Source organism: Cetorhinus maximus, chromosome 4 (assembly GCF_964194155.1).
Source record: "Cetorhinus maximus chromosome 4, sCetMax3.hap1.1, whole genome shotgun sequence".
Lineage (NCBI taxonomy): Eukaryota > Metazoa > Chordata > Chondrichthyes > Lamniformes > Cetorhinidae > Cetorhinus > Cetorhinus maximus.
Genome location: NC_135882.1, coordinates 45,858,681 through 45,885,692, shown reverse-complemented (window position 1 = coordinate 45,885,692; position 27,012 = coordinate 45,858,681). Strand labels below are relative to the sequence as shown.

The 27,012-nt window shown below is 43.6% G+C and overlaps 1 protein-coding gene across 1 annotated transcript in view; it reads right to left on the bottom strand.

The window, feature by feature from the left end:
* Nucleotides 1-27,012, bottom strand: part of LOC144679590 (transcriptional activator GLI3-like) — a 410,012-nt gene that overhangs the window by 149,437 nt on the left and 233,563 nt on the right. Inside the window, exon 4 of the mRNA XM_078540127.1 lies at nt 3,423-3,528. Within this exon, the coding sequence (XP_078396253.1) occupies nt 3,423-3,528 (106 nt within the window). The remainder of the gene's footprint in view (nt 1-3,422; nt 3,529-27,012) is intronic.

The window sequence follows — 27,012 nt, the reverse complement described above, 5'->3', positions numbered from 1 at the left end:
GTCTTAAACATTCCTGATATTAATCGCTCCATCACTGATGGCTGTGCCTTCAGCTGCCAAGTATCTAAGCTCTGGAATTCCCTCCCTGAATCTCTCCGTCTCCCTACCTTGCTTGCCTCCTTGAAGACATGCCTTAAAACCTACATCTTCGACAGGCTTGTGGTGATGTGACCTAATATCTCCTTATGTGGCCTAGTGTCATGCTTTGCTTTATAATGCTCCTGTGAAGCACCTTTTGACATTTTATTACATTAAAGCCCCTTCATAAAAACAAATTACTGTTATTACTAAGAACTTTGAATCACTGTAACCGATTTCTCCAACATATGGTGGCAGCCACAACCTCCAAACTAATTTAAACTACGTTTCTAAAGGGAGCTCTCATCTATTATTGTCTACAGTGAGTCTGGGGTTATTAGAAAGAGAATAAAAGTTTGTGCAGCATAGGCCTGACCTGGAAAGCAGATGCCATCGGCTGGGGGAAAAGGGGAAATAAATGCAGCACAGTTGTGCCTCTGCATGGTGCTTGCGAACTGTGTTGTCTAGATGTCAGCTGCCAGATTTCCTCACAGTCAGCAGCCATGCTCAGGGATGTCCCTCCCACCTGGCTGCCTCAAACTCCGGGCCACATGCGATCTTGAAATTGTCCCTGTGCTTTGTGACATTCACACACCGCATTCTATCCTTCCCTCCTCACCCAGCAGCTCATGCTCCGGCACACATCCGACAAAGCCACACAGCCCAACACATTGCACAGGTGACCAGGAGCAGGGTGCATTGCACATACACATCCCCATCTGCCAGAATCAAGAGCAAGTCTGTTCCCTTTCTGTTGTTGCATCTGTAAGCGTGATATATTTCAACTACCCCTCTGTGGATGTGGAGGTCAGAAAAAAATACAAGGGTGGAATTCCATGATTCCAAAGTCAGAATTCTGCCAAACAACGGAAATTTCTCATCTCTGTTGTGGGATCTTTTAAGTCCACTTGAACAGACAGTTGGGGTCTCTGTTTAATGCCTCATCTGAAGGGCAGCTTCTCCATTGATTCAGCACTCTCTTGGTACTGCACTGAAGTGAAAGTTGAGATGTTCTGAAGCACTCCATGAACCTACCCTTCTAGCTCAGATTACTAACTGAGCTAAGCTGACTAAATGCAATGCATAGAAGGCACAGAACTGCAACTCCCACTGAAGACTTTAAGGGTCTAAATTTATCTCCTTTCACTAAAATTAATGTAAAAGGTGGTGAGAGTAAAAGGTGATCTATCATACCTCAGACTCATTCTTACTATATTTAGCATAGAGAGCAAATGTACACCTGGAGTGTCTGCGGTTGCACATTCGTTTTTTGAAATACAATTCTTGCACTTTTAAGAGTTCTTCCAAGTTGGCCTCAACACCTTTGCTGAATTACAGTGACTGGCCACTAATGGTGTCCTAACCCTTATTTCCATCAAACTGCCACAGCAGTATGTTAAGCCCGTGGGCATAGAATAAGCCCAGACATGCCAGTGTTAGCTGCTAACTGATTGCTACTAAAGGGACCGTGAGCTCATCACCCACAAAAGTCAACATTTGGGCCATGCACATCTGGTCAAAAGGCCATGCAACCTCCATGGGACACACTGGTGTGCAATATAGAAAGTTACCGAGGGTGCCAAGCCAGTCAATGAGCATCATTGGTCAGCTTCTCAGAATGTGGCAGTGACACCCAAACCACATTGGTTGCAAAAGTTCTTCAGAACGCTGTGGTATGCCAGAATGGCAGATTAAACGGTCCAGAAACGGTTGATATTTAGATTACAGCGAGCGGGGATCCACCAGCCTCTCTTCAGCTCTGGTCATGTTAATACCAGCACTTTTGTAACAGTTTAAATGAATATACATTGTGCATGAAAGGTTATGTACAAAAAGAGGGTACCTCAATTTCATCCATTTATTTTGCTTTTAACAACTGTCACAAATTTTAGCAGCATTTACTATTGCTCTGGTACCTTTGCCCGGGGCCCCACAAGATTGGAAATCCAGAACAAGGGGAAACAAACTTAAAAATCAGAGCTAGGTCATGAGGAGTGAAATCAGGAAGCACTTCTTCCAAATAAAATGGTTATGGAAACCTAGAGATCTTCATGCCAAAAACTGGGACAATTAAAACTTTCCAAGACTGAGTGATAGATTTTACTTGGATAAGGATATAAAGGAATATGGAGCAAAGGTGGGTAAGCAAAGCTTGGGTAGATCAGCCATGATCTGATCGAAGGGCAGAAGAGGCTCAAATGACCTACTACTGTTCCTAAAGTCAACGCCCCCTAGGATCACAACCAATGTTAATTCAAGTGCCTCCTATTATTTAGACCAAGATTCTGGTTGGCTAGTTCTACCAACAGTTATCAGTGTTCACTTTTTAAACAAAAATTATGGCCTGGATTTTGTGGTCAATGGTGAACAAATGGTGCTAGTCTTTTGTTACGCTTAAGCTTGCCCACAGACTTTATATGGGCTTTTGCACAGCAATTCGTGATTATTGAAAATTTATTCCAGTGCAGCACTATCTACTGGGGATCTGAGACATGGGCGAACATGACAAGCAATGGTGTGTCTCCTCAACCAGGCTGAAGAATCCTTACTGAGAGATGCAGTGCCCGATTTTAACCCATTCACGTCAAAGTTAAAACCAGGTCTGCAGCATCTGAACCAGGAAGTGTAAATGAGAACATTTAATCCAATGCCAAAGCATGTGCAGAAAGTGAAATAAAGAGGTTTAAAGAAAAACTGGATTAAGGGAGAGATAGGAGACAGAAAGAGATATAAAAATAAAGTTTTATTTTAATTTTTAAACATCTCCAATAATAACTAAAATCTGAAGGAATGAGACTCCATACTTTTAAAAGTAAATTCTCAGTGCCAGATAGGCTGTTTGGCGATAATTAAGACTTATCATACTGTTAAAAATTCGCTCACACTTGAACAAACAGGCTCTAACTTTTTCTGGTTTATTTAGTGGGTACCTGGTGGGTAAGAACCACATACCGCACCATAACCTGTATGTAAACGTTGAGTCTTAAGGCAAGATACCATTCAAACAAAGTTTCTGGAGAATCAGAGCAACCTGGATAGCAAATTTCTGTTTTCCATGTTTGACTACAGATGTAATTACTAGAAGTTGCTGTCTGATTTAATCCTTAAAGTCAGTGAATGCTGATAGGCACACCAATATTTTTACCATCAAGATCCAGGTCAGTTTTTAAAAACAAATGAGATGTTGAAGTGAACACTAACACTTCATAAAAATTCGGTTTAAAGCAGTGCTGCCAATGATATTTGCTTTTCAAACAACATTATCCTGGTCCAAAAAAGCAATTAATCACACAAATTCTACTGTAAGTTTTACTTTATTCAGGACATTGATGGATCATACTCACATGTGCACCGGGGCAAGAGGCGATGGGTCATAATGGTAGCGCCCCTCATGATGTCTGGCATCGATTGGAACAGGTGGGTGGAACGATGGGAAAAGGGGATGTGGAGCTGTAAAATGAGAGAAAATAAGAGACAAGGAGGTTACAGGCAAATCTCAAACCTCACTTCATTATCACATTGAATCTTAGGGTTGCATTAACTGTTAACAAGCAAACATTTCATTTGGCATATGTATATTTGAAGAAGGTCGACGTTGGTTTGTATTAAAACCATTGTTTAATGCCACTGCCCCTGAGGTAACTTTATTTCAGTTCAATTTAATGATGTCAGCTTTGGCTTAATGGTAGCACTTTCACCTGTGAGTCAGAAGGTTGTACGTTCAAGTCCAATTCCAGGGATCTGAGCACAAAGTCTAAGTTTTTAAAAAATGTCCTAAGAGTTTCCCTTCACTCTTAGACATTTTGGTCAACTCACTGGACTTTTTAGCGACTATCCTAGAAGCTCCTTTAAGTCACACAATTCAACAGAAATCTTGTGGATGAATCCAGAACTAGGGGGCACTGTTTCAAATTAGGGGTCGCCCTTTTAGGACAGAAATGAAGAGAATTTTTTTCTCTCAGAGAGTTGTGCGACTTTGGAACTCTCTGCCTCAGAAGGTGGTGGAGGTAGGGGTCAGTGAATATTTTTAAGGTGGAGGTGGATAGATTATTGCTCGGCAAGGGAATCAAAGGTTATCGGGGGTAAATGGGATCATGGAATTCGAAACACAAGCAGATCTTATTAAATGGCGGAGCAGGCTCAAGGGGTCAAAAGGCCTACTTCTGCTTCTATTTCTTATGTTCTAACTCTGATATCGATTAAACAGTGACTTACAGAAAATTACCAAACCTTTTGATTTACAAGATTTAATTTCAGCTTGTTATAGTTTGTATATTTTATGCATGGGAAATGGAATATTGGTAAAGTATATGATTTATTAGAGATCCCTTCTCATGACAATGCAATTGGGCAATTAAAGTCAATTGAATAAGAGTAACAAGTAAGGCAGAATAAGGCTACTGGACCTCTACATTCATCCTGAGGGGAACAGTAATATTGTTCCTTACTGTGGAGTTAGAAGAACTTTGATACTGACAGGCAACTAGTGGCAGTGCAATGCACATAGGACATGTCACAATCAGCTGTGATATAAAAAAAAAATCAATATTTCAACTAATGAAGCAATTTTTCTTAATGCTTATAATCCTATAAATGCACTCTCCGCTGTGATAGTAAGCTCTGTTAACCAGGAAAGCCCCATGCTTGAGCCCTGCTCTGTGGTGATTTCAGCCAGTGCAAACGTGTAGGGACAACACATTGTTCTGAAGTTGGTCCATGTTTTGTTCTGACCTCTTCACTAGGCAGTGACCTCAGTTAGAAGAGAAGGCACATGAACATTGGATGGGCTGGACTGTATGCTTCCCCTCTGCCCACCACACAACCACCATGATAAAATTGTTTACCCGCAATTACTGTCTTAAGACCTATTTCCAAAAATTGGTTACTTAGGTGAAGGTGTAAACCAACTGTAGATCAACCAATACTCAGTGCCTTCAAGACAAAGGGAGTAAATTGAAGGAGGAAGATGGTGGAGGGGAAGGATAGAAAAAGATTAGATACTCAGGTGACAGTTATAAATCCTGGGCAGAAAAGCGGCCAAAACTAGTAGCAGAGTCATCCGCAGCAGCAGGAGGGCAAGCCATTTTTGATGGTTGAACTTCATTAAATGTGGTTGGGAAGTTGGTGGAAATGTTGGGAGCCCAGTGGCCATCAGTTGGATCCAAACTAAGAATGGGGACCAGGAAGGACAGTGAGGAGGGCAGGTGGGAGTAGGGAAATTAAGTCCAGTCAGGGAGGCCTACAACTATCCTGTGTGGTTTGAAGGAGCGCTGTTACATCAGTGGAATGACTAGGTGAGTGCTTCATTGACTTCCTAGTGAAGATGCCATTGGGCTTCAACTGACACAATAGGAATTTCACCTGACTCAGGTGGGATTCTCCTACGCTTGAAAAACTAGATCTTTTAAAATCACAACAGATCAAGGAAGGATCGGATAATTTACCCACATCATGTTAACTGCCCCCTGTCACCTGCTCAATTTTTGCCACACACACAGAACTATAATTTCTCCCCAAACATTTTCTGGCGTGTTCAATAAAAATTTTGGCTAATTTGTGCCAAATTGACAGACTGAAGAGTTTTTTTTAATTGACTCCCATGAATTAGTGTGCTCAGATACATTGTATCAAAAGAACTACTTATGATCCAATTCTGCATGGTTCTCATGGAGCCAACTATACAGGTAGAGAACTTGGAAAGCCAGTCAATAAAATGCAACATGAACGGCTGGCAACACCCAGAAAAAACCTACAAACAGCAAACCCAACCATAGGGCCATCAAACAAATGGCAAGAGGCCAGGGACAACAGGTAACAACCTTGTGTTTCCTTCATATAATCACAGAATTTTCTCACTCAATGTACCCCAACAACATTTGTAGCTTTTGTAGCAACAACTCATTTCACCTTAAAGTTTCCCGCAGGAATAGATGGACTCTGCATGCAAGATCCACCATTTTAAGGGGTGTGGGATCAAGTGGGTTCCAATTTTGTTGGCTTCACGATTACAGTCTCTCAAGATGATTAGTGGAAGTACCCTGTATTCGATTCACTGTATACTCAACAAAAGTTTACAATATAGCTAATAAGAAATATTCAAAACATACAGAACCTTTAACATCAGCAGTCGGGATGTTAAAAATCTGTTGAGTGAATGGCTTGCAAAAGAAACTATCCAAAGGCAAGCTGGAACACATACACAAGCACTTTAACTGTCACAAATGGAACAAAACCAATGAATTTCATTACCATCAGAACTCAACTATAAATAAATGAACTCAGCTCCTCTAGCAATTGTTCATTTCTGCCCCGTTTTCCACACAGCAGCTTTGAGCCACAAAACAGAGACAGTCCATCATACTGCATAGTCCGCTTAGGACAAACCCTTGTGACTGAAAGTAGCCTGCATCACTAGATCCAGCATAATTATCCATCGCGTGACTTATTATTCACACATGAACAATACATCTGGAGAACATCATAACTCAAGTGTCTGTGTAATAAGTTACTGTACTGTTACCATCTTCTGCTGCAGCCCTTGACAAAATGCCACATGATGACTTTTCCAAAGTCAGGCTAAAACTGCTGAAGCAGAACAAAATGCCACTAAACCTCCATACCTGCTATTTATCATACAATTTCCTGACTGATGGTTTCACAAACCAGCTGCTAAGTGCTGTGTACTCTACTGTCAGGAAACTAACATGCTAAATGGAAGACAGCGAGAGTAATGGGGAGAAGCAGTAGAATCAATTTTACTCTGGGAATTAGTTCTCTCAGAATTTTAATGCTAACTGGACTCCAAAGCACTTCAAATCAGATAGTTTTTTTGCCACTGAATGTGGTATATGTATGTATGTATCGAAAACGTATTTTATCATATCTGTCACATCTATAAAATTGTCTAGTTGAGTGAGATAAGATTAGCTTTAAGCGGGGTGTCCAAGGTCTTTTTTCTATGTGGGTCTCCCAGCTATGTATGATTCAGTCTCAAGGGCCACATCCACATTTTCTACATTACAAAGTGGATACACCTCAAAAGAACTTCAATGGTTGTAAAGCACTTTGGGACATCCTGAGGTTGTGAAAGGGGCTATATAAATGCAAGGCTTTCTTCAGATCTCAAGTTAAATGTCAGTTTTGGTTCAGTGATAACACCCTTACTTCTGAATCAGAAGACCCATTCCAGAGACCTGAGCACATAATCTAGGTGGATACTTCAGCGCAGTACTGAGGGAGTGCCACACTGTTGGAGGTTCCATCTTTGAGATAAGATAATAAACCAAGACTCCATCTGTCCTGTTGGGTGGATGTAAAAGCAGTATTAGAAAAAGGGCAGGGGAGTATTCACAGTGTGCTAGGCAATGCTTATTCCTTAAGCACCATCTCTAAAGCAGAGGATCTGGTCCTTATCTCACTGCTGTTTGAGAGTTCTTGCTGTGCTCAACTTGGCTTCTGTGTTTCTTACACTACAATAGTGACTCTCTCTCTCTTCGGGTAGCATACCTAAGGGGGTGTTGACGGCCATGGACTTCCGAGTGTTGGCCCATGGTTATGTTTGGCAAGGTGCTGCACTGGCTTACTGTTGCCTTCTGCAAGTTCTGGCTGACTAGGAGACTCTCTTGCTCTTATCGTCTGCCATAGGCATTTGGAAGGATTTGCACGTTGATGGTCAACTAGTTTGTCCACCTTATGAACCCACCTTCCATGACTATCAAGTCCTGTAGTGGGACTCAAACCCGGAGCTTCTAGCTCAAAGGCAGAGACACTACACACTGTGCCCCAAGACCCCATGAACAATAGTGGCTACATTTCAAAAATACTTCATTGGGCTGTACAGTGCCCTGGGGACTTCCTGAGGTCATGAAAGGCGTTATATAAGTACAAGCACTTTTTTGATGAATTAGACTTGTGTGTGGTGGGGTCAATAGAAAAGTGTGTAGAATTTTATCAGAAATTTGGAAGGCAGTGCACCTACTCTTGTGAATAATAATCATGAACAAACATTGGGTGGAATTTTCTCAGAATTGCACTATGTGCGGTAGCGGACGGGTAAAACGGAGTCCTACCCGCTGTCGAAAATGGTGGGTTTTCAGGCTGCATCTTTCCGAGCCTGCCTCTTATTTATATATTCCCGGGAAACATGCCGTTTCCACGGCGGGCGGGTTCTCATGCGCCCGCTCGCTATCACCCTGCTGTTGCATCATGCCAGCCGCCATCTTTAAAAGGCAGCCATCAGCAAAGCACTCATCGCCTCCAGCTCACCACCGCTGCCCAGGAGGCATGGCCAGCAAAGGCAAAAAGACTGCAGCTCCCCCCGCGTCAACGATGGGTCCCTCAAGCGACTGCTGGATGCTGCGGAGGCCCAACGGTATTTGCACTACCCCCTCTCTAGCCACAGGATGGGTAGCAATGTCACCAACCCAGCTTGGGAGGTAGTGGCGGCGGTGGTCAGCGCGAACACCCTGCAGAGGAGGACAGCCACCCAGTGCCACAAAAGGATGAATGATCTCCTCCATTCCGCCAGGGTAAGTCACTCTTTTCATCACTCCCAACTCACACACTCACAAACCCATCACACACCCACAGGGCCCTCCCAGTGCAAGGGACATCACCATTCACTCTTTCACACACACACTGTCATCCCATCCATGGGACCACTCCCCACCCACACAGGCCAGGCATACTTATCATCTGGCCGGGCAGGCATCCTGATACACTCTTCCCATCTCTATCCATGCAGGACAAACTGGCTCACAACAGGAGGGAAAGGTCACAGGCAGGTGGAGGGATGCCGGAGATCAAAGTTCTGACAGAATTTGAAAACAGAGCCATCCAGCTGGCCGGTGATGAGTGGGACCAGTCCTGTGCTGACGGTGAGGCCGGCGATGCTCTACCAAGGGACAAGCTGCTGCATGAGCCTCATCATAGCGTCGCTCTGCTGCAATTTGAGGCCACCGCACAGATGTCATCAGCCACGGCCTCTGCGGGTAGCTCGTCCCCAAGGAGCCAACCCTTGTAGCCTCTGTGGACCCTGGATGACTGCAGGGATTTGCCAGCAACTCAGGATATAGGTGCCGTGCACACTCCCTGGAAACAATGCGCATACCTGCAGGATGCGTTTCTGGTGGTCGCATACCAGCTGCATGTACAGAGGGTGGATGCCCTTGCAGTTAATGAAGTCCACTGAGTGTAGCGATGGAGATCTGAGCGCCACATGAGTGCAGTTAATTGCACCCTGCGCCTGTGGGAATCCCGAAATCAGGGTGAATCCAATAGCACTTGCATCCTGGCTGTCCCGGTCCCGGGCGACATGCACAAAGTTGTGTGCCAAGGAGAAGACGGCATCCGTGACCTCATGGATGCATTTATGGGTGGTGGATTGTGAAATCCCACAGAGGTCCTGTGGAGCACTGAAAAGAGCCACTGGCATAGAAATTGAGAACTGCTGTCACTTTCACAGCCGCTGGCAGTGGATGCCATCCATGTCTCCTTGGCGCCAAGTCCTACAGTAACTGGCAGATGTAAGCCACCAGGTCCCTAGACATGCACAGTCATCAGTGACACTGATTGTGCCGACAAGCTACAGCTCGCTGTCACTCTTGGGCAGCATGTGCGGGAGACCCTGCTGCCCCTTCTTCATGAGGTTGCTGCTCCTGCCTTTGTGCGGCCAGGTGCCTCAGTCGCTCTCTCCTCCTCTGTAGGCATACAGCTAGGTCACCAGGATCCATGATCCTGACTTGGTCCTCCTACAGCATGAAAGAGAGAGAGACATGGTTATCATGGCTGTACTTAGCACCTTTCCCGGTCCTGTGTGACTGCCCCTTAATGCTTCCCCGAGAGTGCTGGTCACCGCTCGGATGGCCAGGGATGAGTGCACTGCTTGGCTGCCCTGTCAACCTGTGACATGGGGGGCACTGGTCCAAACCAGGATGCTGAGATTGCAAGGGTCTGTGAGCGCCTCCAGCAGTGACTGCTACATGGCCAGTGTTGGCAAGGAGATTGTACAACGTGTGCAGTCCAACTGCTCCGCGGACCAATAAAGTGGTGGTGGTCTCCAAGTCTGTGCCGGGGGGGTGGGGGGGCGGGGGGGGGGGGAGATGTAAGGTATGGAGCACTTGGTGGCCCTTTGGTGCCTCCCTGTTGCTTGCATGGGTGGGCAGGCTAGAAGCCTGATCCCAATCATATCACTGTGGCTGCGCCTGATCTGTCTCAGTTGCTGAGACATGGTCAGTTTATACAGGTGTCCCTAATGCGTGGCCACTTTCCTTGCTTACCCTCCCCCATACCTGTGCGCGGGACGCAGTGCCAGGGTAGCACTTGACCCCCCCCCCCCACCCAGCAATCACCTCCAAGGCTGGCCAGCAGTTGGCCCAGACACTCCCCCCCTCAGCAGTCACCTCTGGGGCCAAGCAACAGTTCCCCCAGCCCCTGGCCTGTAAGCGGGCGAGCTGTGGAGAACGCTGCTGCTCACTCACCTCAGTTCCCCCAAAGAGAAGGCCGCCAAGTGCACGTTGCCTGCATGCTGTTGTGAAACACGTTGACGTGCTTTCCCGCCAACATGGATGGATGATACGGCGGGTTTCAAGAGCCTGGCGGGATGGCATTTTAATTATATGCTAATGTATTGCAATCAGCTCCCTGCTGACCGATGGCGGGAAACGCGGCCCACTGTCGACAGGCTGAGCGAATGATCGCGACCTGTCTTCACGCCGTTGTGAAGCAGGGTGTGCCATATTTCCACCTATCACACCCGCAGCCAGTGGGCTCAGAACATTCCGCCCAACATTTATTAAGGAAAAGCAGGGCACTGGCTCTGATTCTTCGTTGTATCAAGGTTTTTAAAAGCCACTAAAGTGGACAGCTTCAGACTGGCTCACCCTTTGCCCAGCAGCATATTATTTCAAACTTTCTAATTGGTCTAAACCAGCTTGGTTCATTTTGGTAATGCAGGATTTCTGCACAGTTGCAAATTCTTTGTTTACTGGACCAAATGATTGGAAACAATTCTTTGAATCCCCATCAACAATTCTAGCCATAAGTACTTGCACTGCAAAATCTGAAGATATGTTTAATGCACATCTCCTTTCCTCTTCCTCCCCTGCCTTGGGCTCAATTTCTTACTTTGTGGAAATCTGTGTTTATTTTAGGAAGAAAATGAACAGAGTTAAAAATTAAATGGTCACACGAACAGACAAAACACCATCTTGATACCCTCCCATTCTCAACTGGACCTTCCATTTTTCCATTGGGAAATGGCAGGTCTCACTTGTCGTTTTTTAATATAAATGAAGAAGCTATTTTACATTAAATGTTCATGAAGTGGCAAAGTCCATTCAAACATTCTTGAGACATGAAGAGCGCACGTTTGAAGGCAGTAAGTTTATAAGGTTTTACACCATGGTAAATATCTTTTCATCTTACTGCTCACCTAATGTTGCCAAACGTTTGACAGCTATACATGGTTAAGGTAATAGGAAAGGCAATCATTTTGACAACTTACTTTTATGTAGCGCCTTTGGCATAGTAAAGAGTCCCAAGCCACTTGACAGAGTCACATATTAGGGAGATAACCAAAAGCCTGTACAGAGTTGTTGGTTTTAAGGTGGAGGATAAATAGGTAAGGAGGCAGAGATATTTAGGGAGGGAGTTCCAGGGCTTAGCTGCAAATGATGAAAACTGGGGCTGCATAAGAGGCCAGGATTGGTGGGGCACAGTGATTGAGAAGTGTCGTAGGGCTGGAGGAGTTTGCAGAGATAGAGAAGGGTGAGGCCATAGATTTAAAAACAAGGATGAAAATCTTAAAATTGAGGCTGGACAAAGTGCCAATGTGGTCACTGAGCACAAGATTGATGGGTGAACAGGACTTGAAGTAAATTAGGATATGGGCAGCAGACATTCAGTCGAGTTCAAGTTTACAGAGGGTGTAAGATGGGATGCCAGTCAAGTGGTTATTGGAATAGTCAAGTCAATAGGTAACAAAAGTTTGGATGAGGGTTTCAGCAGCAGATAAGCTGTAGCAAGATGGACATGTGTGATTTTACAGATATGGAATGAGGCAGTCTTGGTAATGGTGAGAATATGGGGTTGGACGCTCATCTTGGGGTCAAATAGGGACCAAAGGCTCTGTGCAATCTGCCTCAGACAATGACCAAGGACAGAGATAGAGTCAGTGGCTGTGGAAGAGGCTTTGTAACAGAGACTGACAACAGTTACAGTCCTCCCAATAATTCTGCTCATCCATGCTGGGTGTTGGACAAGCAGAGTGCAGGGTTCCAGAAAGTGGTGGTGAGCTGGAGCTGGGTGTTCTCAGCGGACATAAGGATGGAACCTGACGTTATGATTTTGGACAATGTTGCTGAGGGGCAATTTGTAGATGGGAAATAGAAGGAGGCCAGAGATAAATCCTTGGGGGTCTCCAGAGGTAATGGTGCAAGAACAGGAAGAGAAGTCACTTCAAATGATTCGCTGGCTATCACTGGGTCAACAGGAATAGCATCAGACAAGGGAAGTACCATCCAGCTGGACAATTAAGGAGAGGCACTGGAGGAGGATGGTGTGGTCAGTTGTGTCAAAGGCTGCAGAAAGGTCAAGAAAGGCAAGGAGGAATGGTTTACAACAGTCAATGACATAGGATATTATTTGTAATTTTTATAAGACCTGTTTCAGCACTGAGGTGGGGCGGAAATCTGATTAGAAGGATTCAAGCAGTTGTGGGAAAGATGGGTATGGATTTGAGAGGGATATCATGTTCAAAGACTTTGCAGTGGAATGGGAGGTTAGGGGTGGGTTGGTGACTTGGAAGGACATAGTACAGACCAACCCATGTATTAAAAGGATGAGGGATTCTCCTCCAGGGAAAGACAACAGTAGGTTCCACTGAAAATAACAGCAGGAATATTGCTGCTTTGGGTCAGTGGTCAGTGCTTTCAACTCAAGCCTCAAGAAAAATACTCTAATGCTATGGACCTGTGCTGAGGCACAGTTTATCTGCCAACTGTATGCTGGTGGCACAGCACCCTGGCCAGTCATATGCCAGGGTGATGCGGTGAAGAACTCACCTGCTAAGAACTGGAACCTCAGAGCCAGCTGACATCCACAAGTGTGGCACAACCAGGAGCAGCCTGCACTGCTATATCTTTGCTTTTAGCGGCATTGGGAAATAGGGAAAAGAACAAAATGAAGGTGGTGGAATATTGGCTCGTTTGTTGATGCTGCACTGAGAACTTACACATTGTAAAGAAAAGAAAGAACTTGCATTCATATAGTGCCTTTCATGACCTCGGGATGCCACAATAGAGTTCACAGAAAATGAAGTACTTTTGAAGTATAGTCACTTTTGTAATGTATAAAACATGGCAGACAATTTGTGCAAAGCAAGGTCCCACAAACAGCAACAAAATAATCACCAAATCCTCTGTTTTTGGTGTTGGGTGAGGGATAAATGTTGTCCAGGACAATGAAAAACACCCCTGTTCTTCTTTGAACGGTGCCAAAGGATCTTTTGCTTCTGCCTAAGTGTGGGCCTTGTTTTAATTCCTCTTAGTGAGTCCCTTGGGATCGAGGATGACTTGCTCCTACGCTGGTTCAGGATTGAGATAGCTGATAAGTCCAATGTGCAATCTGCATGCGGGGCAGGGAGCGCTTGAAGAGTTGGGTGATGAGTTGTTTGGAGGTTTGTGTGCTCTCGCCAATGCCTTGACTTTGCTTGTGTGTGTTCCTGATGAACTCTCCCAATGTATTCAGTGCCCTCCTGAATGAACCTTCTCAATGTTGGTCAGTCATAGGCCAGGAATTCCAATGAGTTATCAGAGCTATTTGACCTCTTTAAGGGTGTCCTCAAAGCATCCCTGAAGCATTTCCACTGTCATCCTGGAAGTCTCCTGCCATGACAGAGTTCCAAGTAGACCAGTTGCTTTGGGAGTTTGATGTCAAGCATATGAATGACATGTCCTGCCCAGGGGTGCTGGTTTTGAGTGATTAGCGCCTTGATGCTGGACATGTCGGCTTGGGGGAGGATGCAGCCGTTGGACTGCCTTCCTTGCCATCAGATTTAGAGGATCTTGTGAAGGCATCGCTGGTGCTGTTTCTCCAGTACTGTGAGGTCATCCAAGTCTCCAAAGCTCATCGGAGTGTGAAAATCAGTGCTGCCTGGTAAACCATGATCTTAGGTTTGGGTTTGAAATCCTGGTTCTCAAGTACTCTTTTCCTCAATCGCTTGAAAGCTGAGCTGGCACATTGGAGGCGATGATAAATTTTGTTATCTATGTCTGCCTTCATCGAGAGGAGGCTCCCAAGATATTGTTGATCTTAATTGATATGGTGAGGTGTTATGCTTTGGGAGCTGGTTGGAAGAGGACTTTAGTTTTCTGTGTGTTTAGTGAAAGGCCCATTTTCTCAAGTGCTTTGGAAAAGGTGTCAATAATGGCCTGGAGCTCAGTTTTTGAGTGAGTGCACACACAAGCGTTATTTGCATCCTGGAGCTCAACGACTAAAGTTGGAGTGATTTTGGTTTTGGAGAGGGAAGAGCTCCTTGGTTTAACATGTCATTCAACAGTACTCGGACAGTAGTACTCAGAGTACCCTCTCAATACAGCGTTGAAGTGTCAGCCTAGGTTACATTCCTATGTGGAGTGGAATTTAAATGCGCAACCTTCTGATTCAGCAGGAGTGCTATTACCGAATCAAGGCTGATATGTTTCCCTCCTGCGAGCCTCCATGGTTAAACACATTGATCCTGAATGATTGCAAACAATGAACTAAATTGAGTGCTGCATGGGGCAAGTGGCTGAAATTATGAGCACTAACTTAAACAATTCTTGCTATGGAACCCAAGTCCATGTCCATGTTTTCAGGTTCCATAATGTTGGTTAGAAATGCTTTGGTAACGAACCACAGCCTGGCAAGTTGGCTGCCAAGTGTCAGGTTCCAATTTACGTGGCATATTCACAGTCCAACCAATGGAACAATATTAGTTCCTTTGTCTTACTTGGGAATAGAAGTGAAACATATCAAGTTCCCAAGAGAAACTGGTTTCCTACCTTGCAGCGTCAGCAATGTGTGCATTTTGTCAAGATTCCCTTCCCATCCAAGGAACACAGAACCACAGCTGCAAGGTTCAAATCTCCATTTAGCTCAGAGAATCACTTGGAAATTTTGGGGAGCTAATTTTCTTGTAACTGACGTGGGGTGTTATGGCTTCTGTCTCTTATTGCATATACTCCTCAATGGCCTCCAGTTCCCCTTTTCCCTATTAATAAGTTCCTCATTCATTTCAGAAGGTGCATTTCATTCCTATTAGCTGTGGCTTTATTCAAGAAGGGAGGATTTCTGGTAAGTGAAAAATTACTTTGAACAAGTTGAAAAAAACTGAAGTCATACTCAAGTAACAGCAACAGTTGTCAAAATATTCTTCCAATTCTAACTCCAACCATGTTTCTGCAACCTGTATCTAACTTGAACTGGAAATAAAGTATCACTTGTCTACATAACACGGAAGTCGTCATTCATCAGTACCCTGAATGCAGCCAGTACTTTGAGTTTAAAGATGATATTCTTCACTTACCCTCGAGCATACTGCAGCTTTCACACACAGTATTTATTCCACAATCAGGCATGCTAAATCTCGACAGAACAGAAAGGCTACCACATACTATTTCATTGCAGGAAAGAGAAGTTAATGTTGGAAGCCATCAACCAACATGTTACAACACAGTCAAAAAGGATCCACTGTAACCTAAATTGTAGGCCAACTTGAGTAGAGTGTTGGAGTGGGAGTAAGAAGGGGAGGAAATATGAACTTCCCTTTCACCTCAAATAGTTAAAACTTAGCCCAAGTTAAAATTAAGATGAGAAAGCTCACTCAAATGGTTCTTAAGTAGGGTTAACAAAACCAGAATTTTGAGGTTTGCTTTTGTGGTTTGGTTAAGTCTAGTCAAATTTAAACTGGTCAAAACCAATTTAACCCCAAACCTAAGTCAGAAGCTTACCCATCTCCACCATCACCTATATTTCCCTGCAACTACTAATATCAACATCTGCATTGGAGAGGAAATTCCTCCACCCAACCCCTCAACTCTCACAAATTAAGCTGACATCCTACCTTTCATACAGTTGCCCTGAAGATGGATTCCAGCTGCACAATGTTGTTAAACTGGTCTCCTCCCAGCACTAGGCTACACAGGAGCTCCTTCCTCAACTCAAACTCTTCAGCTAATCTCAAATTCATTCCACAATAAATAAACTAACCTAGCCCAAAGGGCAATCAAAGTTTCCACGTGAAATCTGAAGTTCCCGGAGCCACCAGCCTTACGCAGAATTGTGGCAGACCCTAATCAAATGCACCATTGCATCTGGATTTCCTCCTTACCCTCCAAACTGGCAACGAGAATCTTGTCTCTTTCAGTGCTACGAAGACAAGTTTCTTGATGTCTATAGACGTGTTGGGGTGAGAGAGGGGAGATAGCTCATTTAGATATTAATGCTTTAAAATGAATTCTGTAGTAAGTTGCAAATCCATACCATATTGAAATGTAAATAGGATGCTTATGAAATCTAACTTTTATTAGCTAATCTTAGAGAATTAGTTTTAACTGCAAAAAGACTTCCCAGCAAAGTCATCCACTGACTTAGGATCATGACTTTAAAAGCAGTATGTGAATTTTTTAAAAAGTTTACTTTTTAAAAATCAGTTATTAATTGTTCAATGTATTAGACTTGCCCTAACACGATGACTTTCAATCACAATCCCCTGAACAACTAGGTCAACCTTACAGCATGAACAATAGTCTAACTTGTTTCAAAATCAGTATACTTTTTCAGGTAGGTTGACTGTACTAGGGGGAAATTCAGAGTTGACAAATATGGGTTTGTGCCTTCAACTCTTCTAATACTGAATCCCTGTTCTAGGATAAACCATAAAGATTGCAGAATTGACGGGAAGCCAGGTGATTTCCATGGGATGTGATAAAGATGAGGGACAAATTGTCAGCGGGTGGGGGGAGGTTGGAAGGAGAAAAAGGAGAAGTGGAGAAGTGGGGGGTAGGGAGAATAAGATGGGAGAAGAAATTCCTGCAAATTCAAACTTTTACAACCCAAGAATCTCAACAAAAGTCACCATAATATTTTGGTGAAAAGGTGCTTTTTTTTCTTCCTTAATCCCCATTTCCCAGCCAAAATTGAAATCTGAGGTGCATGACTATGGCTAATAAAGGCAAAACACTGCAGATGCTGGAAATCTGAAACAAAAACAAAAAATGCTAGAAAAACTCAGCAGGTCTGACAGCATCTGTGGAGAGAAAGAAAGAGATAACGTTTCGCGTCTGTATGACTCTTCTTCAGAGCTGAAGGGAAGTAGAAATGTGGTGAAATATATACTGTTTAAGGGGGGGTGGTTCAGGTGAAGCTGGATAGAGGGCCAGCGATGGGTGGAGGCAAAGGAGAGATTGTGAAAAATGCCATAACAAAAGGTCAAAGGGTTGATAATAGTGGTGGTACTGGCTAAAGGAGGTGCTAATGGTGACATTAATAGTGGAAAGCAGAATGTGATAATGGCATAACCAGGGTAAGCACTCTGGAAAGTGAAAGATGGTCTGAGTGAGGGTGGTGCGGAGGGAGAGGACAATGGTGGGAAAAAAGATCGAAAAGGCGAAAAGCTGGGATAAAACAATAAATAAAATGGAAATCAATTTACAAAATAATAATATTGAAAATAAGTGGGAAAAATTTTTTTAGAAAAGAAAAAAGGGGGGCATCAGAAAGGGCTGGGGATGGAGGAGCGAGTTCATGGTCTGAAGTTGTTGAACTCAATGTTAAGTTCAGAAGGCTGTAAAGAGTCTAATTGGAAGATGAGGTACTGTTCCTCCAGTTTGCGTTGAGCTTGACTGGAACATTGCAGCAGGCCAAGGACGGACATGTGGGCATGAGAGCAGGGTGGTGTATTAAAATGGTAAGCGACAGGAAGGTCTGGGTCATGCTTGCGGACAGACCGAGGTGTTCCGCAAAGTGGTCACCCAGTCTGCAATTGGTCTCTCCAATGTAGAGGAGACCACATTGGGAGCAGTGAATGCAGTAGACCAAATTGAAGGAGGTGCAAATGAAGCGCTGCTTCACTTGAAAGGAGTGTTTGGGCCCTTGGATGGTGAGGAGGGGGGAAGTAAAGGGGCAGGTGTTGCACCTTCTGCGATAGCATGGGAAGGTGCCGTGGGAGGTATTGAGGTGTTGGGGGGTGATAGAGGAGTGGACCAGGGTGTCCCAGAGGGAACGGCCCCTACGGAATGCCGACAGGGGGAGTGAAGGGAAAATGTGTTGGGTGGTGGCATGATGCTATGACTATGGCTTCTTGTTTAAACCGACAATTAACCCAAACCAAGATTACCGACTGGATATTTGGGGTAATACTGGGTGTGGCCTCTACTCTTTATGTGAAGGGTGTTTAAGATAATCAGTGTTTTTTTATTTGAGCTGTCACCTCTGGATAATTCTACGAGAATTCTTCTCTTCACATTCTAACCTCCTAGCACTGATGTAGCAAGACCACCAATTTACACTTCCTAGTGTACATTCATGCCGAGGATAGGACACGTTTCCCTATGTAAAGGATATATGACAGAGGCATTCACTATACATTATTATGTTCCAGGCCTCATTAATACAGCCTTTTCTCCACCACACCCATTCCATAAATCAAACCATACTTTCCCACAGTTTGCTGAGAAAGTCAGAATTACCACAAACCACAACTTTGATAAATTGCAATGGCAGAGTTGATGGAAGTTTCAGAAAAAAAACGGAGGCACTGTTTTTCAGCTAAAAGCTGTAAGGCTTTCACTATAAAATCTCATGGAAAAGGTACCATGTAAAAATGATTTTGACACAAAGCCTTGGCAATCAAAGTGCATATAGCACAGTACTGCAATGGGTGGATTAATAGGACCTATTTTACAAAATTACATACCCAGTGGTGCCCCCAGCAGACAAGGCTTCCCATTAGAAGCTCAGTTTCATAACATTGGCGCCATTAGACATGAGGCACAATATCTACAAGTTAACCTCTGCAAAATTCTGCTGACATAACCAGTTGTTTCTCAAAAAACAGGTTTTAGATTGACAGCACAATATTTTAACATGTAAACCATGATGGGGATCCCAGACATTCTACTTTACAGAAACAGGTATGGACTTCAAAACAAAAGAATATAGTGCATGGCAGTTAGTTTCATTTGCACTCTTCTCATGCAGCATCCTATTACAAAATGCTCAAAATTATTACCAATAAACAAACTGAATTAATTACGTTGCTCCTTGAATCCTTGGAAGATGGTGGTGTAGTAGTGATGTCACTGGATAGTAATGAGACCCAGGTTAGTGCTCTGTGAACATGGATTCAAATCCCACAGCAGCTACTGGAATTTAAATTCAATTAATAAAAGCTGAAATTAAAAGCTATTCCCAGAAATGGTGACCATGAAACTATCATCGATTTGGAGAGTGTGCGAGAGGAGTAGCGATGCCATTAACAGTGAGATAGTGTGCAAGGAGCAGTGGGGCCATTGACAGCAAGAGGAGCAGGGCCATTAACAGTGAGAGTGTGAGAGAGGAGCAGTGGGACCATAGACAGTGAGAAGAGCGGAGCCATTAACAGTGAGAGTGTGAGAGAGGAGCAGCGGGACCATAGACACTGAGAGGAGTGGGGCCATTAACAGTGAGAGTGTGAGAGAGGAGCAGCGGTACCATAGACAGTGAGAAGAGCGGGGCCATTAACAGTGAGAGTGTGAGAGAGGAGCAGCGGGACCATAGACACTGAGAGGAGCGGAGCCATTAACAGTGAGAGTGTGAGAGAGGAGCAGCGGGACCATAGACAGCGAGAGAGTGCGAGGGGAATGGGGCCATTAACAGTGAGAGAGAGGGGCAGCGGGCCATTGACAGTGAGAAGAGTAGGGCCATTAACAGTGAGAGTGTGAGAGAGGAGCAGCGGGGCCATTGACAGCGAGAGAGTGTGAGGGGAATGGGGCCATTAACAGTGAGAGTGAGAGAGAGGGGCAGAGGGCCATTGACAGCGAGAGAATGCGAGGGGAATAGGGCCATTAACAGTGAGAGTGAGAGAGAGGGGCAGCGGGCCATTAACAGTGAGTGTGTGAAAGAGGAGCAGCGGGACCATTTATAGCGAGAGAGTGTGAGGAGAATGGGGCTATTAACAGTGAGAGTGTGAGAGAAGAGCAGCGGGGCCATTGACAGCGAGAGAGTGCGAGGGGAATGGGGCCATTAACAGTGAGAGTGAGAGAGGGGGGCAGCGGGGCCATTGACAGCGAGAGAGTGCGAGGGGAATAGGGCCATTAACAGTGAGAGTGAGAGAGAGGGGCAGCGGGCCATTAACAGTGAGTGTGTGAAAGAGGAGCAGTGGAGCCATTTATAGCGAGGAGAGTGCGAGGGGAATGGGGCTATTAACAGTGAGAGTGTGAGAGAAGAGCAGCGGGCCATTAACAGATAGTGTGTGAGAGAGGAGCAGCGGGCCATTAACAGGGAGAGAGTGTGAGAGAAATGGGGCCATTAACAGCGAGAGGAGCGGGGCCAATAACAGTAAAAGAATGTGAGAGAAGCAGGGCAATTAACAGCAAGAGAGACCAAGAGGAATGGGGCTATTAACACGAGAGAGTCCAAGAAAGTGGGGCCATTAAAAGTGAGAGAATGCGAGAGAATCAGCAGGGCTATTAACAGTGAGTGTATGTGAGAGGAGTGGAGCCATTAAAAGCGAGAGAACGCAAGAGGAGCGGTTCCATTAACAGCGAGAGAACGCAAGAGGAGCGGTTCCATTAACAGCGAGAGTGTGCGAGAGGAGCAGGGCCATTAACAGCGAGAGAACGCAAGACAAATGGGGCCATTAACAGCGAGAGAACACAAGAGGAGCGGTTCCATTAACAGCGAGAGAGTGCGAGAGGAGCGGTTCCATTAACAGCGAGAGAACGAAAGACAAATGGGGCCATTAACAGCGAGAGAACGCAAGAGGAGCGGTTCCATTAACAGCGAGAGAGTGCGAGAGGAGCGGTTCCATTAACAGCGAGAGAACGCAAGAGGAGCAGGGCCATTAACAGCGAGAGTGTGCAAGAGGAGTAGGGCTATTAACAGCGAGGGAGTCTGAGAAGAGTGGGGCCATTAACACAAGAGAGTGCGAGAGCAGTGGGGCCAATAACAACGAGAGAATGAGAGAGGAACAGCGGAATAGAAATAAAAAAAAAAATATGAAAGTTTCTTTATCTGAATGCAAGAAGCATCTGCAATAAGGTCAATGAATTAATGGCACAAATAGAAGTAAATGATTTAGATCTAATTGCCGTTACAGAAACATGGTCACAATGTGATCAAGCTTAGGAAATAAATATCGCAGGGTACAAAATATTTCAGAAAGACAGACAGAATGGCAAAGCAAGTGGGGTAGCTCTGATAGTAAATTATGACATAGGACATTACTGAGAAAGGATCTGACCTCAGAAGCTCATGAAGTAGAATCAGTTGGGGTGGAAATTAGGAATTGCAAGAGTCAGAAAACACTGGTAGGAATGGTTTACATGTCCCCTGACAGTAGTTATACCATTGTGCAGAGCATTAAACAAGAAATTATTGCAGCCCGCAACAAAGGAAATGTAATAATCATGGGGGGATTTAATCTTCATAGAGACTGGGACAATCAAATTGGCAAAAATGATCTAGAAGATGAGTTTATACAATGTTTTTGTGATAGTTTCCTGGAGCAGTACATAGTGGAACTGACTAGGGAGAAAACTATCTTCCTATTATTGTGCAATGAAACAAAGTTAATTAGTAATGCCATAGTAAAAGATCCACTGGGAAATAGTGATCATAATATCATTCAATTCCATGTTAAGTTTGAAAATGACATATTCCAATTGTAAACAAAAATCTTAAACTTAAACAAAGTCAATTACATAGGAAAAGGGGATAACTGGCCAAGGGTAATTGAGTAAATAGACTAAAAGGTATGGAGGTAAATGAACAGTGGGAAACATTTAAAGAAACAATTCAAAATGTTCAACAAAAATACATTCCACTGAAGAACAAATATCTCAGCAAGATAGACTCATCCATGGCTCACTCAGCAAGTTAAGGACAGTATTATATTGAAAGAAGAGGCTAACAGTGTTGCAAAAAACAGCAGAAAGACTGAGGATTGGGAATGTTTTAGAAATCAGCAAAGGGTCACCAAAAAGTTGATAAAAAAGTAGAATATGAGAGTAAACTAGCCAGAATAATAAAAACAAATTGTAAGAGCTTTTATAAGTATATAAAAAGGGAGAAAGTAGTTAAAGTAAACATTGGTCCATTAGAAGCAGAGACAGGAGAAATTATCATGGGGAATGAGGAAATGGCAGAGACATTGAACAATTATTTCATATCTGTATTCACAGTAGAAGACAAGTTCCATACCAGATATAGGCTACGGCCTAGGGGCTAAAAAAAATGAGGGAATTAGGGAAATTAATATCAGAGATAAAATATTGAAGAAATTTAAGGGACTGAAATCTGACAAATCCCCAGGACCTAATGGCTTAAAAGTTTCTAAAAGAGATGGTTGCAGAAATGGGGGATGTGCTGGCTATGATTTTCCAAAATTCCTTAGACTCAGGAATAATCTCACTAGACTGGAAGTTGGCAAATGTTACACTGCTTTTCAAGAAATAAGGAAGAGGGTAAGCAGTGAACTACAGGCCAGTTAGCCTAACATCAGTTTCTGGGTAAATGTTGGAATCTATTATTAAGGAAATCCTAACAAAGCACTTAGAAAAGCATAGTATGATTAGAACAAATTAACATGTTTTTACAAAAGGGAAATCCTGCTTGACAAATTTATGAGTTTTTTGATGATGTAACTAGTAGAGTAGATAAAGGGGAATCAGTAGATGTAGAGAACATGGATTTCCAAAAGGCATTTGATAAGGTGCCACACAAAAGGTTAATAGCAAAATAGGCAAAATAAGAGCTTACGGAGTTGGGGGTAATATATTAGCATGGATAGAGGATTGGTTAACAGATAGAAAACAGAGAGTGGGCATTGACAGGACTTTTTCAAGGTGATAGGCAGTAAATAGTGGAGTGCCACAAGGACCAGTGCTGGGGCCTCAGCTATTTACAATGTATATCAATGACTTCGACGAAGAGACAAAGAGTAATGTATCTAAATTTGCTGATGATAGGTGGAAAGTAAGCTGTGGGGAGGACACAGAGAGGCTACAAAGAAATATATACAAGTTAGGTGAGTGGGCAACAAGATGGCAGATGGAGTATAATATAGGGAAGTGTGAAGTTATTCACTTTGGTTGTAAGAATAAAAAAGCAGAGTATTTTCTAAAAGGGGAGAAACTTGTAAATGTTAATGTTCAAAGAGACTTGGGTGTGATGGTACAAGGAAACAGAAAGTTAGCATGCAGGTTAAGCAAGCAATTAGGAAGGCAAATGACATGTTGGCCTTTATTGCAAGGGGACTGGAGTACAAGAATAAAGGAGTCCTGCTACAGTTGTACAAGGTTTTGGTGAGGCTGCATCCGGAACAGTGTGTGCAGTTTTGGTCTCCACATTTAAGAAAGGACATACTTGCATTGGAGGCGGTACAGTAAAGGTTCACTAAATTGGTCCCTTGGATGAGGGGGTTGTCCCAAAATGAGAGGTCGAGTACATTGGGTTTATATTCTCTGGAGTTTAGACGAATGAGAGGTGATCTCATTGAAACTTACAAAATTCTGGAGGAGCTTGATAGGGTGGACTCAGGGATTCTTTCCATTGGTCCTGTAATCTAAAACATGGGGGCACAGTCTTAGGATAAGGGGCCAATCATTTAGCACTGAGATGAGGAGAGATTTCTTCACTCAAAGAATTGTGAATCTTTGGAATTCTCTACCATAGAGGGTTGTGGATGCTCCATCGTTGAATACATTTAAGATTGGGATAGACAGATTTCTGGTCTCTCAGAATTAAGGGATATGGGGAGCAGGCAGGAAAATGGATTTGAAGCCCAAGAGCAGCCATGATCGTATTGAATGGTGAAGCAGGCTCGATGGGCTGTGTGGCCTATTCCTGCTCCTATTTCTTATGTTCTTATGTTGTCCCAAAGGGACATTTAAGTCAAACAGTTTGTTCTAAGTTTACTGACTTGATAACTAAGGCATATTTGAACAATCCACAGTTTACTTTAGCTGCTGTTTAAATACATTCCGGCACCATTTTTTAAATATTTAAACAAATGGTTCACTTCATCAGAAAGGCTAACAGTGTGGTAGCAAAGTGCAACCACTTGAAAAGAAAGATACAGAGCACAAAGAAAAGGTTGTACTCCACACAAAGCAGCAACAGCGGAACACTTCAAAAGTCTTCACTTGGACATGCTACACAGCTACTGGTGTGTATTGTGTTACCCTCCAGAGCTAATCTGCATAGCTCAGAAGTTGGGGAGATGATTATCTCAGTCATTCAATGCAAATATTCACTTTCATAGAATCTCACTACAAAACACTCAGGGGATGAAAGGAAAATAATGCATTTTCTGTCAGCAAAACAAAAGCCTCATTTACATGCTTACATGAAGTAACTGGGCTGGAACCCCGTCCAACTATCTGTTGCAATAAGTATCAGAGCTGCACTATTGAAATGTGGGCTGTGTGTGCTCACTTCACCTCAAGGCACAATGACATTGGTGAGCTAAATGACAGTATAGGGCACATCACCATTAGACGGCTACAAGGCTGAGCGCCAGTGTGTCGGCTACCCCTGCTTTTAGAACTAGTGCCACGATTCTCCTTCTGACACTTCCAAAGCGCTAGTGCAATCTGCAATCACTTGCCTGATTTCAATGAGATCACCTCTCGCATTGCCTTTCCTTTGTTCTGGCTGCAATCTAGTTGCAGCAAGCACGCTGTTGACCTCTTATTCAAATTTAGAGTCTTCTACATTGCTGTTCAATTTTCCTCTGATTGAAAAGAGCTGAAGGGATAGGCGACTGTTTTAAATCAATAGAAATTACACTGGCAGTGAAGGAAGCTAACAAGTCAGACTCTCCTCAGACACTTGAGGCTTTTTAAAAGGAACCTGCCACCTTCCAGTCCATGTAATGGTGTGGGCAGGCAATGTAACTTGGTGTGCTCTGCTGAGATTAACAACTCAGAAATTGCCAGTACAATAAGCAGCTCGCATAGAAGTAATACCAACAAGGAATCAATGCCTGGTAAGGTAAATTCCCACACACAAACAAATCCCAGCAAAGCTTTCAAATTCTTTCTACTTCCTTAAGCTAATAGTGATAAGTTACAGTTACAACAGCATTTTTTGGTCATCCCCAAAACAAAGTAAAAATGTTTTGTGGCATTCAAAAATGAATCAAATCAAGATACCATATTGTATTGGAGAGGTTTTGAACTTTTCCTGCTCAGTTAGTTCCTTTGAGTAACAATAGGTTTAAGCGTCTCAAATTATTCTTCAATTTGCAAAGTGTAGAACAGGAAATAGCTAACTCATGACTTGTTAGCTTGTTTTCAAAAATGAAACACTCAGTATTTAGCCATGTATTAGTTGTGGATTTCTAATTGTATGTACAAGTTTGTTTTGGATTTCTTAACACGTTATCAGTTGAAGTAACCTACAGCCACAATCCAACTCTTCAATCTTTTTATTATCTCAAATCAAAAAAACTACAACCTGGGAATATTTCCTCCAGGTTAATAAAAGTCAACAAACACTTCAGCCATTTGCCACGCCAGTACAATCTGTTAGTGAGAGCATGTCCCTCAGCGATCAGTAACTCCAGCCAAGGAACATGTTTCAATGTGAATCCCAGTTATCACTTGAACTAGATTCGCCTGACTATATTTCTTTTCAGCCCTGAGAACTCTGCTCCTCTGAAATGCTCATAAACAACAAGTTGCACATATATACCCTTTTTAACATAGTAAAATGTTGCAAGGTGCTCATAGAAGCACGAAATAACACCAAGCCACTCAAGGAGATATTAATACAGGTGACCAAAAACTTAGTCAAATTAGTAAAAGAATGACTTAAGACTGACTTGGCTTTATATCGCACCTAAAATGGTCACTAGACGTCTCAGAAGTGCTGTATATCCAGTGAAATATTTTTGTGTAGTCGCTGCTGTAAAATGCAACAGCCAATTTGCACACAACAAGATCCTCCAAACAGCAGTGTGATAATGATCACAATCTATTTTTGTGATTGAAGGATAAACATTGACCAGAACACTGGGGATAACTCCTTTGCTCTTTTTTCCCCAAAACAATGTCCTGACATCTTTTAAGTTTGCCTGAGGGGACAGAGAGTTTCTGCAAAAGTAGGTTTTAAGGAGTGCCTTAAAGGAGGAGAATGAAGTAGAGAGGTAGTGGGATTTAGGGAGGGAATTCCAGAACTTTGGACCTAAATAGTTGAACATACAACCGCCAATGTTTGAGTGATTAAAATGGGAATGTACAACAGGAGCGCATCAGGTGGAACACAATGCAGCTTTTTCTGTTTTGGGTGAGGACTCTGATGTTGGGATCAAATGTGGATCCTCACACCACATTGCATCAGGAGTAGTGACCCAGCACTGATTTTTTCAGAATTGGCAAATTAATAACCGAGGGTTCACTTGCAGGTGGCTCCCAAAGCTGGAGGGCCAATCAGAGGCCCTTTGGCATTGTTATGTTGGTTGCCCCAATATCTTGAGGTGGGAGCTGCTGGGGCCTATATAGAAAGAGAGCGAGAGAGAGAGGGTACCTCGCAATGGAGGAACCCTCTGAAAAGAAAGTTAAAAAAACTCCTGCCCAGAGTACTTTCTTGGAGCTTAAAAAGCTAGGAGGAGAAACACTCCTCCAGTGAAACTCAATACCTGTCGGAAGATAACAGAGCGGCATTGAAAACTGCTCTGGAAAGGTAAAGAGC